General features: G+C 43.6%; 1 protein-coding gene across 1 annotated transcript; it reads left to right on the top strand.

The window, feature by feature from the left end:
* Positions 1-765: 765 nt before the first annotated feature.
* acad9 (acyl-CoA dehydrogenase family member 9) lies at positions 766-12,317 on the top strand. The gene is made up of 15 exons (XM_022225302.2): positions 766-1,080; positions 2,728-2,821; positions 3,346-3,447; positions 3,935-4,041; positions 4,579-4,679; positions 5,399-5,477; positions 5,605-5,676; positions 6,083-6,185; positions 6,427-6,576; positions 7,049-7,239; positions 7,717-7,925; positions 8,661-8,796; positions 9,168-9,245; positions 9,481-9,682; positions 10,489-12,317. The coding sequence occupies exons 1-15, from the start codon at positions 880-882 to the stop codon at positions 10,587-10,589; spliced, it is 1,926 nt and encodes a 641-aa protein (XP_022080994.2). The 5' UTR covers positions 766-879; the 3' UTR covers positions 10,590-12,317.
* The last annotated feature ends 85 nt before the right edge of the window (positions 12,318-12,402 follow it).

Raw genomic sequence — 12,402 nt, forward strand, 5'->3', positions numbered from 1 at the left:
AGGATCCGCATAGGCCCACTGCAAGTAGTTTTATTTTAATTCAGATTTGACCAGAAGATGTCGTGAATTGCACGTACGCGTGCTGATGGTTCGTAGTTGGTCTGTATAGGCCCTACTATACATTAGGAAATTAAACTGATCGGTACAGGTGATTGCTTGAGATGGCGCAGGCAAATTTTTAAATAAGTAATGGGGGACTTGAAAACTCTTGGTAAGAACAAATGTAACGGTCGTTTCTCCAATTTAGAGTATTCATAGATGGTTCTGACGTCTGAGGACCGATACGTCTGCTGCCATCAGCGTCTCAAAGTTTCCCACCATGGTGGGAGATGTGTTAATTACTGCCATTGTCATTGATCCCGGTACATCTTCACGAAATTCATCACACATTTTCACTCTAAAGACAGTATAACACATTTTGCAGGGGTAAATTTCGGGGTGTTTTTGAAACAAAATGGATGTCATTTCCACCCTCCTTTTATTCCCCCTCTCCCCGGGCGTTTTGTTTCATTTTTTTCAGAAGCCCCCCATCCCACCGGGCCTGGGTTAACTGTGTAAAATTAGTGCAGTCATTTCGAGAGCGTCATTTGAACACATCCCCCCTAATCGATTCTTGGTGAATGGTGATTGTTATGTCGGAGCTAACTTACAGCTACGGTCGACTAGTCTCCCATTTTTGATAAGTGATAAGTTTTGGGCATGGCAAAAATACAGAGTCAACACTCCAGCTATTTTGCCAGTAGGTGTCAATAGAGGGCGCGCTTTGAAATTGCATAAACTACGCACGGTCACTCCAAAATTCAGTTTGTACCTGAACACAGACACACAGACCACTGATATTTCTGCCGAAAAGTGGTGCCAGTCTTGTTCACCTCAAACATGTTCACCCGGAACTTTGCCCCTTTCAGTCGATTTCAGAGATGTTTGGACACCAAACTGCTGTCCCGATCACCGCAAGCGACTGTTGTGGTTGGCAGTCCTAAAGACACAAGACCGAGGCGATGGGATCGTCTGCTCCACACGAGTCGGCCCGCTAGCGTGGCGTTCATCAAGAACCTATTCCTTGGCCGGTTTAACAAGGTTGGAGGTCTAGCTAGCCCTCGCTGGACGATGTCTTCATTACATTGTAATGTAAAATGAAGACTGGCGTTCACCTGGAATGGAGGCCTAGCCGTAGTTATACTTGTCGTGCTTGTGGAAAGAATATGTTCATGATGCTACACTCCAACTATAGCCCAGGTTGGACGTTGTCTTCATTTACACTACGGCTGACGTCCAGGGTGTAAAGTCACTAGTAAAAGTCCTCCTGCCAAAGTGAATTTTTTTCAACTTTTTTCTTTTATTTTTACCCTGGGGGAGGCAGATCAAATGTTGATCACAAGTGCACTGTATCCTGAATGTCATAAATGCTGTATTGAAATTTAACACGCCTGCAGACAACGTATTGTGCAGGAAATTTAGAGCGACTATGTGTTCTACTGCTTTGTACTAGACAAACTTAGATCATTTGTGGATTATGATGGGAAGCATGGTGTTGCACTAAATTTCTTGCAAAATACATCTTCCGTGAGCATATTTAGCATGTTTAGTGATGAATTTGGGATACAAGGCACTTGTGAGTGACATTTGAACTGTCTCTGCCAGGTAAAAACTGTGAGAAAAAAGGTGGAAAAACTTTCGCAATGGCAGGAGGACTTAAGGTGCAATGCAGTACAAACAACGTCCACTGGGCTAGCCCCAATGATAGCTGGGATAAATACAAAAGTACGACATGTGACCCATGGCTATGATGGCCTGACATGCCCAACGCTTATTTTTACTTTACCCCCGTCCCTCAAAAAAAAGATCGACTTTTGATCCATTGCAAATCAATGACCAGCTGACAGGGACGAATGACAATTTTGACAAAACTGCTAAAAAAATGTTGTTCACAGTGGTGTAGCCACGGAGGGCAGGGGGGCATATGCCCCCACAAATTCGGGGTGCCCCCCACTGAAAAAAATGGATGAATGGATATTGAACAAGGCTAACAAAAACTTGCCCCCAAAAAACCACACCGATGAAAGCTGGTGCCCCCCATAAAAAGAATAAAAACACTGCCAGAGCCAGGGGGGGGTCGGGGACAGACCCTGCATTGTATGCCTGCAGTCAGTGCAGTGCAAGTCCTCCCCAAGTGGCCCGCTTTTGGCATTTTGAAGTGAACACAACCATGACACGACCTATGCACAACTCGGCCACAGTTAACGTATTTTGAAGAGTGCCCCCTTGAAGAAAAAAAGGAAACACTCCTCGGATGCCTTCTCTGAAATTTCCCCCTAGTGATGCTTGTTTTTTAAAACTCCACAAAAGGCATAGACATTGTAAACAAGAGCCTGCAGGAGCACTTTTATGCCAGAGGAGGTGCTTTATGTGGGGGTTGGAGGCACCAACACATGATAGACGTAGGCCTTTAATGGTTCCACAGAAGTTTTCTGTGTACTTTGTAGAAAAGGAGGCCAACATCACTTCAATTGTTGCATTGCAAGTATGAAGAGAAGAAAAATCCTTTGATTCCTTTCTGAAGTATTTTATACACAAAATATAAATAATTGAAAAAAAGGAGCTTGAATTCTTTGTTTTTCATTGGTTTGTTTAAACACCTGCAGCATTTCACCAAAGCGTGCCAGAATTCTGCATCGTTTCCCTAATTTCTGAGTTTTCTGAATTTGACTTGACTTCTTTGTGCAGGAAGACGTTTTCCCTTACCCAGAAATCTCCCTGGAGAAATACAACGACATCACGCAGATGTGTGAACCCATTGAGAAGTTCTTCAAAGAAGATGGTACGTATGGCTGCCAGCGTCTAGTTCCCAAGCTGCCACTACAGAATCTGTTGATTTAATTTGTTCACGGAAGTGGCCCTCTCATTTCATTCAATTTCATGTATTCTGTAAACAGGGTGTTTTGATCTGTAAGGTGATCGTTGTAGTTTGTACTTCTGCTGATTTTTTTTTGGGGGGGGGAATAGGGTGCTAACGTAGTGATCCCTTCAAATCCAACTTCATATCCTCTCAGATAGCAATGCTCCATACGACAACCCTACTTCCCACCTCCCCAAAAATTGAAGCAAAACAAGAATATGTGAATAGGGATGTGAATGTTTGTACATGGATGTGAAAAGCCCACACAAGGCCCTCGTAGTTGTCAGATTAGTGGAGATCTGTATTGCTATGAGATGTGGCTCACCGAAAGATGTGATCTGTAGTCTTGGTTTTTGAAGGAAAATGTCGTGAACCTGTCGTGGAGTTGCCGTCGATCTGCAGATCAAATGAAAAAGAAACTAGAAATTCTTTTCATTTGCATCCAGTTGATTCCAAGAAGCAGGACACGGAGGCCAAGATTCCTGAGGACACACTCCAGACCTTGAAGGACTTGGGTCTCTTTGGGATGCAAGTCCCTCAGGAGTATGGTAGGATTTCTTGGCAAGAAACTAGCTCGGGTTAGGTCTTGCTCTTGCACTGTGGAAATAATATGAGTGATAGTTGCACACCATTTCTTTTGTGCTAGAAATCTGAGGTTTAGAAGGATTGTTTTTTGCACTCATTTACGAGTGGGTTGACTGCCAGGATCTTGAATGAGATAAACTTGTGAAGGACTTTCTACCATGTTTGCTAGATGGCCTTAGCCTTTCACGTTAACTTTACTTTTTTTGAGAGAGAACTTGGACAATTGTAACGGTGACCTACATTACCTATCAACCAAGCAATAAATGTTCCTGCCAGATTTGCTGTCTTCACTGTGTCCTTCATTGAACAAGAAATTAAGTGTGACAATCAAGGACAAAGGACCCATGTAGTTGAATGATGCCCAACCTATTCATGGAAGCAGAACATAGACCTACGAAGGAGGGGGATGTTAATTTCTTCCCTCTTGTTTGTTTGTTTTTTTTTTTGTAGGCGGTCTTGAACTGTCCAACACCGAGTTTGCAAGGATAGCTGAAATCACTGCCTTGGATGGTGCAATAGCTGTCACTCTGGCTGCGCACCAGTCTATCGGTTTTAAGGTGAGGCCGTGGCTGAAGCGACCATCCTAATCTATGGCTACCTCATTACTGGTGGCAGGTGGCCAGAAACATGTATTTGCCACTGACACAGACCTAGGCCAAAAAGTCGTCATTCACTTGCCTTGTTGCTGAACCACCCACATTACAAACATTACCCAATCTCAACAGACCAAGGCTAAACCTTGCCTAACACTGAATTGTCCAATCACAGATGTGTTTACCTGTGTGTGCAGCTGATTGGTCTATTGACCCTTGGATATTTAAATGTAGATTCAAATTATTCTTATAAATAGAAGCAGAGCTGGGGGGATTGGAGTTTGTTGTAGAATTACTTTTGAACCCTCTTTTGGTCAATTTATTGTTAAAAATGTATAAATTCTACGATAGTGAAAATGTGTATCATTGGTAGGGATGAGATGGTCTTATGAATGTGTTATAAGCATGAAAATCTAAGGTAATAATGAAGTGCTTCAAGTTCCAGTCTGGTGGATGTGGGTGCAGATGTGAATATACTTTATCATTATTCATTCCTCATAGGGAATTTTAATCTTCGGTAACAACGAACAGAAGGCAAAGTATCTGCCCAAGTTGGCTTCAGGGGAACACATCGCAGCGTTTGCCCTCACAGAGCCCTCCAGGTAGGGTACATTGAGAACTTCTCTCTGTGTGATGATGTGCGTGTTCTTCATGGCCTCAAGCCTACAGAGTCCCAGAAGACCTATCGGCAGGCAGTGTTGAAGCGGAGACCCCCGAAGGCCATCGTTGGGCCCCACAAGACCTCTGGTCTGGTTCGAATTCACAAGCTGTTTGAATGAACGGCAACAAAAAGCATTCCTTTTGTCATTTTCCACCTTGCTACCAAGCCCAGCCTTGCTGAATTGTTCTCAACACCGGCCAAAAGATGAGAGACCGATTTGACACGTCAATTCCTGTTGCCTATTCAGAGACCGTAGAAGTTTGTGCAGAGTACAGCATACATTCGTGCTTTGCTAGATAGTATCTTCTCTCAGGCGTTCACGGAGCTCTAAAGTTTATAGTTGGTTGTGCAGTGACGAAGGCCAGACGCTGATAGTCAGCAGGCACCAAACCCTATCTGGGTGCTTCGTAGTCGTAGTTCGTAGTTGTGGGATGTTCGTGCACACAGTGTGCAACATTTAATCTTTGGGTGTGGCAGTCGTTTGAACTCTGTAACAACGTCGCTAACATCCCTTCAGTGACAACTGTCAATCACTCGCGGTCAATCACTCGACAATCTTTCAGTCGCATGACTGACTATAAACCAGTCATTAAAGGCCATTTACATTTTGCAGTCATTCATATTACATTCGCTTTTGACCATTGTTGCTTTTTCCTTCAGTGGGAGTGATGCTGCGTCAATACGTACTTCGGCCACTCTGAGTGAAGATGGCAAACACTACCTTCTTAATGGAAGCAAGGTGACTGTGTCTTTCTTTCCTTTTTTTCTCTCAAATCCAGCTCCATTTTCTCCACAGAGTGATATTGGATTCTTCTTGTTGCGTTCTTCAAGCTTCATGGTAACCCTTTTCCCCTCGTTTATCCTAGATCTGGATTTCCAATGGTGGAATAGCGGATATCATGACTGTGTTTGCCAGAACAGAAATCACAAATGACAAGGTATGTGGATAATGTCTGTTTTTTTGTGTTTTAGCAAGGCACGTTGTGTGTTCTCCAAGATGTATTGAACTGTCTGTGCCCCTTACGTCGAAAGAAGTTGTGGATGCACTTCCAGCTGATGTTAACAGAACAGACAGTAAAATTAATCTAGCTCGTAGATCCATCATTCACCACCTGCTGTTACTTAAAAAACCTGACCTGATAAAATTGTTAAATTGGAACTTTGTCTCAGCACATCTACATGAAATATCCTGGCCAGAAGGCAGTTTGACTAATTTCAAATTTGTTGGTTTACTGAGATCAGTTTCATACAAGATCTTGTAAGCGATTCGCAGTCATGAGTGCAGAAAGACACTAGTGCGTGCGGAAATTAGTGGATGTGATACGTTTTGCCTCGTTCGTTCAGGGTGTCAAGGAGGACAAGATCACAGCCTTCATTGTGGAGAGAGCATTCGGAGGTTTGACCAGCGGGAAACCGGAGGACAAGCTCGGCATCCGAGGATCCAACAGTATGTTACCAAATCGTAAAGGGGAAACACCCACAGCAAATAACATGTCTGACTAGTATAAAGCCACGTTTGCAGAAATTACAAGACACAAAGTGAAGAGGAACTGAAAACCCTTTGGTAGAAATACTACACGTTTTTTTCACGAATGAGAGATATTCAAGGTTCATGTGTTCAACAAAAAGGATGCCCCTGAATAGTTAAAACGATTTAAGAGGTTTGAGTGTATGTTGTTGGCCCCTAGCAACGGAAGTCTACTTTGAGAACACGCCCATCCCCGTTGAGAACGTGCTGGGGGAGGTTGGCGGAGGATTCAAGGTAGCCATGAACATCCTGAACAGCGGCCGCTTCAGTATGGGAAGTTCAGGGGCTGGCATGCTCAAGGTGGCAGTGGGTAAGTGTGGATCCTTTTGATGTGGTGCTGTTCCGTTTTGACTATTTAGGTTTCTGAATATTCAATGCTGCCTTTGACCGAGTATGCGAATATTCCAAACTCAAGCGGACACGTTTCACAAACACTGGCTGTAGTTACCTACTATGCTGGTCAAAAGCTTTATGTACACAGTGCTTGCAAAAATTTGTATGTAGCAGTCGATATCAGAGACTGTTGGTTGAGAGAAGTTGTTAGAAGAGAACTGGGGACCAGGCCACGTAGTCTGGGGTGCATTGATGAGGCTGATGCCAGAGATATGAAGGAGTCTTCTTGTGCAGACTATATTAAGTTGGACATCTCAAAGACAATTAGACGGTGGATTGACAGTGCAGTGAAGTTTACGGAGGAGGGATGGAACATTGGACGTGGTGAAAGTTTCCACTTATGGACCCAACTTCCTGAACCTAGAGTTATTTGTGTGTTTTTTCTTCAGGAATGGTGACAGAACACGCCAACGCGCGCAAGCAGTTCAACACCAAGTTGCGAGACTTCGGTCTGATCAAGGAGAAGATCGCCCAGATGACGGTGACTGCCTATGTCATGGAGAGCATGGCCTACCTGACGGCCGGCATGCTGGACAGACCAGCACCCCAGGACTGCTCCCTAGAAGCCGCTATAGTCAAGGTCAGAGGCCACGGTGACCCCGGTCTGGGATGGACCATTCAGAGATCAGAGATCCACCCTATTGTTTGAGTGATGTTGCTCCTACTTGCACATTCTTTGAAGGGGTCCAAATGTTTGGACAGTTTCAGGTCTCATTTTTGCAAGTTCCGGTCCTGGAGTTGCAACCCTTGAGCCAAGTGTAGTTCCATTTTTGGCTGCGGAAAATTACGAAAATCCGTCCTAAATTTAAATGGTGGCAGTAAAGGATAAAGGAGCCTGGGTGTGAAAATTGTAAACACGTATTCCTGTATAATACAAGAGATAATAATATATTGATTGAAGTGGGCAAAATTAGAACTTGGGTCAAACAAAATTCTGATTGGCTTATAGAGCATGTTGAGGTGAAGGTAAGCAAAAATCTTAGCTTACCGAGATCAAGTAGCCATTCACAATCAGTGCTGTCTTCTCTCCTTGTCCCCATTCTGCTGATTGCCACAGATTTACAGCTCCGAAGGTAGCTGGACCCACGTAAGCGAGGCCCTCCAGATTCTCGGTGGCCTGGGGTACATGAAGGATTACCCCTACGAGCGGTACCTGCGCGATGCCCGCATCCTGCTCATCTTCGAAGGCACCAACGAGATCCTGCGCATGTATGTGGCCCTCACGGGCATGCAGGCGGCAGGCAAGGAACTGACAGAGACGGTCAAGTGAGTCCAAGAAAACCCAGCATTTCTACAAATGAAGAAAAACTAGTGGGCCTGAAATTTGGTGGAAGTGAAGGGGCTTCCAGCTATTGTGAACGTTTCAGTGTAATCACAGAATAAAGGATAAAAAATAGGGGAAAAATATCCCTGAAAAGTTTGACTTGTCCACTGGCATAATTTGAGTCAATGACCAGTTGGGCCAGAAGTTTAACAGGGCGCAAATTGTACAGAAAAAAAAGAAAGGCAACCAAATTCCAGCGCCTATCTGAATAGCTGACAACTTGGTGAGAATGAAGGATAAAGGAAGCCTTCTCAGAACAGGAACAAAATGTCTTTGTCCTTTCCAATCAGTCATTCATCTACTGCATAATGTCCTTAACACTGACAGTCTTTTACTGGTGAGGGGGATCTGAATTGACTTGAAGTTGGCTGGGAGTTCAGCCACGTCAGTGCATGATTCAAATTGTTTAAGGTAAATACCAGAGCAGCAGTTATGTTGCAGGTCGAGCCACAAGTCCTTTCAGAAGATCAGTAAAAAGTGATGGGATTAACAAAGACAAAGGAATGCTTTTATCACATTTTATTTGAGTAGGCTGTTGCTTGTCCTAAGAATGGACGGCTTCCAGGGATAAGTTACCTTGTTACCTAGACACTGATAAACCATTTGTACGTGCAGTAGAATTGATGATGCCATATTTGAGTGGGTATTCATTCCCGTATTTGTCTTGGAATCTCCAGAAAGTTGCAGAGCCCCCTCAAGAATCCAGGCTTCGTGTACAAGGCTCTCGTGGACCGTGCCCTCTACAAGATGGGTATCAAGAAAGGAAACGTCAAGCTGGACCACGACAGCGGTGGGGTCCACCCCGTTTTCAACGTGAGTGCTCACCACAGGAAAGAACGAATGCAAAAAGTTGTGAAGGCCCTGAAACAGACCATTTACAGTTCAGTGCCTCCTCAGCACTGCTCAAGTGAAGCATGCGAAAAGCAACATCTGGTACCAAGACTTGGGGTCAATCCATTCTCTTTCACTCAGGCTACCCGACCATTGAACGGTCCCTTGCGTGCAAAATGGTTAACAGTCACTTTTTATGGTTCAAATCAAACCACTTGGTTTCACGAACTGCTGAAGAAGACCTGTCAAAGTTTTGAATCAGAAGGCATCCAACTTCAAACTACTGCGTAGTGTTGAGCTACACGGGGACTTGACCTTCAATCTATATTTGGCGTGCATTTTTCTTGATGCAGGACACAGCCAAGAAATTGGAGAAATTCGTCACCGAGTTTGGCTACACAGTTGAGACACTGCTTGCCAAATACAAGAAGGTAAGAAAAATAAAGGGAAAAAGCCACCGTTGACGTTTGGTGTTTTAAAGTGCACATGTTTTTTTTGTTTCATGGTTAAAATGGAATGTTAGTCAATAAAATACATGAAGTGTAACAAGTGCTAAAGCAGGTGGATAACATAAGGGAAAAAAAAAATGATTGAAAGACTTTCTAGCCTGCATGCAGTGTCAGATTTCAAAGTTAAGCTTTGGTCCTTGTGTATTCTGTGCTGTAGGGAATCATGAACGAGCAGTTGGTCTTGAAGCGTATAGCCAACATTCTCATCGACGTGTATGCCATGACGGCGGTCCTGTCCAGAGTTTCCCGATCCAAGACCATCGGCTTACGCAACTGCGACCATGAGATGCTGATAGCCAAGACGTTCTGCCAGCAGGCCGAGGAGAGGATACAGAAGAACTTCTTGGACATTTCCCTAGGTGAGATGAGGATGGGAGTTGCATCATCTCTCCCAGGGTGCCGACTTCGTGCTTTGAATTGCAAGCGGCACCGTGCGGCTTGCCTGTAAGAGCCAGCAAAAGGCTGACTGCATGCACACTGCCATGCGCATGCCTGTGAAATAAACGGTGCAGAACTGAATTTCAACAGAATGAACACGAACCGCTAGCACCTTAGCGTGGGAGGAATCCACACGGCACAGAAATCTGATAATGGCACTCAACATGTGCAATATTATGGAGATTCAGTGTCCAGGCCGTAGTTAAACTATCTTGAAAAAGCTTCAGGAAAACTGTTGTATCCATTTTCTTCGAATTAAACCAAAATAACTGAAAGCCAGACTTTCTCGTCACCAGTGAGAACATTACACACCTTCACACTCACATTTTCTAGTCGTTTGCCAGAAGAGTCAACTTGTTTGTGGAACCTTCATATCAGAGATCATCAGTCTCGTTGGGTTATGTACATGTATACCGCACTGGCACATAACCACATAATGTGGGATTTTCTTCCCCCAAAAACAGCTGTTGGGGGCAGGCTTTTTCCTTTGTTAATCCTTCAACCTTACAATTTCATGACACGTTAATACGTCAACCACGGGAATGAGAAAGAATTCTTGAACAAGTGTGCACGCCCTCCGCAGAACAAATAAGGCAAATTGTGTGAGTTAACACATCCTCCAGTGACAGGTGGTTAAAGCATGTTGAAGGGCCATATTACACTCTTTTTAGAGCGTCGGGTAGACAGAGCTTTGCTACGTTTATATCATTTTTTTTTTCATTTGCAGCACCAGACCACAATGGTGATTCTGTCTTAGAGAGGATTGCCAACGAGGTGTGCGACAACCGAGGGTACGTTGCGGCCCATCCACTGACCAGGGAATTCTAGACTGACCGCCCGAAATGCTTCGGCCAGTGTGCCTGCCGACCATGTGGACTCTGGTCTGCGTGTTATTCATGTAACAGACTTGTATCAGCTGTGAACACAGTGTAATTTAACGTGGTAACAGTTTTCATTCCCAAGACGAAATAGTCCAATTGTACCTTTAACCCCAAGAGTCCCACATCCTCCAATTTCAATACGATTTTACATACACCCTAGGGGGTTAGGGTTAAAGCAACATGTGCCATTAGCATGCACTGTATAAATATTTTAAAAGTAAATTATGACTTCACTTGGATGTTTTGTTGACGTCCAATTTGCTTGAAGTTTATGATAGACCCAGTAAATTAATATCGCAGCAAACATTACGTGCATTCCAATGTGGTGATGATTCTCCCATTCAGATGTTTACTCAGCGGACCACTCCTACCAATTTGGACAGTAGCAGAAACTATTTGATGGGAAAAGAACAAGGAAATTGGCCCATCCTCAAATGAGTTTCCTGCCTGCTTGATAGCTGGAGTACATTTACAAAGAATGGGCCATTAGATTTCTGCATAGCCATGGAGTTAGGATTGACAAAGGTTCTTAGTGAAACAATACCAAAGGAGATAAGCTTTGTTTTCCCACGTTTACCACAGAAAGACTTGATCACTGAGCAGTTGAGCCCAAAAATACTTTCACTGTCCAAAAATGCAACTGGTAAAATGCTAAATGTTAACAAATCTGCATTTTTCTTCAGGGCCATGTTTGCTGCATTGACTCATATTTTGGTTGTGTAATAGTGTGCCGTCTGGACGGGATTTGGCCATCCGGTGTAAAGTGTTAGTTGTAGATTAAAATGCCTTTGGTTTTCCTGCCTTAACAATGCAAATGTGTTAATTACACAGACATGTAATGTCCATGATCGTCCAGTCACCAGGTGTCTTATTTTGCCACCTATTGTCAAGTCCGGTTTTCACAGTAAGTAGTGAAATAAATGATCTGGTGACCATACCATCACGGATGTTATGGGAATGATTACATTGTAATTCAGTTTTGTGTTTCATCCACTGTAAAGTTGAATGCCGACAATAAGTGCACTGTTATTACTACCTCCTGTTTGTAACAAGTCAACATTTGGGCACTCAAGTTTTATGTTTCCAAAACAGACAATACCGGGTAGCTGTTAATAACAAAATGATTGAAGTTGTTCGATGCTGTTAAGATTGCATGTTGGTATGCCGAGGTTTTGTTCCCATTGAGATATCAAACATTTTTGTACCTTTTCCCCACATAATTTCTGTGGCTTTTTGGGTCGGGTGAGAACAAAACAAAAAGGTACATGCATCCCCACGTAAATAACTCTGTGGTTTTGTATTGTCAACATTAAATGCGAATGAAATGTCTTTGAATGCTTCATCTGAGGAATTGCACTCAGTAAGTATTGGCAACATGGCGACACCAGACAAGCCCCCAAGCTTTTGAAGCCAAAATGATCTCATCTGGGTGCAATTGATAAATTGCCGGAAACAAGGAAATTCCTGGCTGCATAAAGACTATGCTGGCTATCTGTCAGAAACCATTATGCTGGTCGCACCATGCTTTGAACTTGTACATGCCCATTTAGTGCCTCCGACACTAAAAGGTTACCAAATGTGTGCCGCTACGAGCGACATAAATGCTAGTGTGGTTGTAAATGTACGTGTGTTTATCTGAATTAAATGAATAAACAGATTTGTCAGAAATTTCCAAGCTGTGATTTATCCCGAATTTGTAGAGAATTTCTAGTCTCTAGCCAGCTCACTACATTGTCTACAACTGCACATGCACAGAATGA

The sequence above is a fragment of the Acanthaster planci genome, linkage group LG04, assembly GCF_054643075.1.
Source record: "Acanthaster planci isolate LZ-2023a linkage group LG04, COTS_SCS, whole genome shotgun sequence".
NCBI classification, from domain to species: Eukaryota; Metazoa; Echinodermata; class Asteroidea; order Valvatida; family Acanthasteridae; genus Acanthaster; species Acanthaster planci.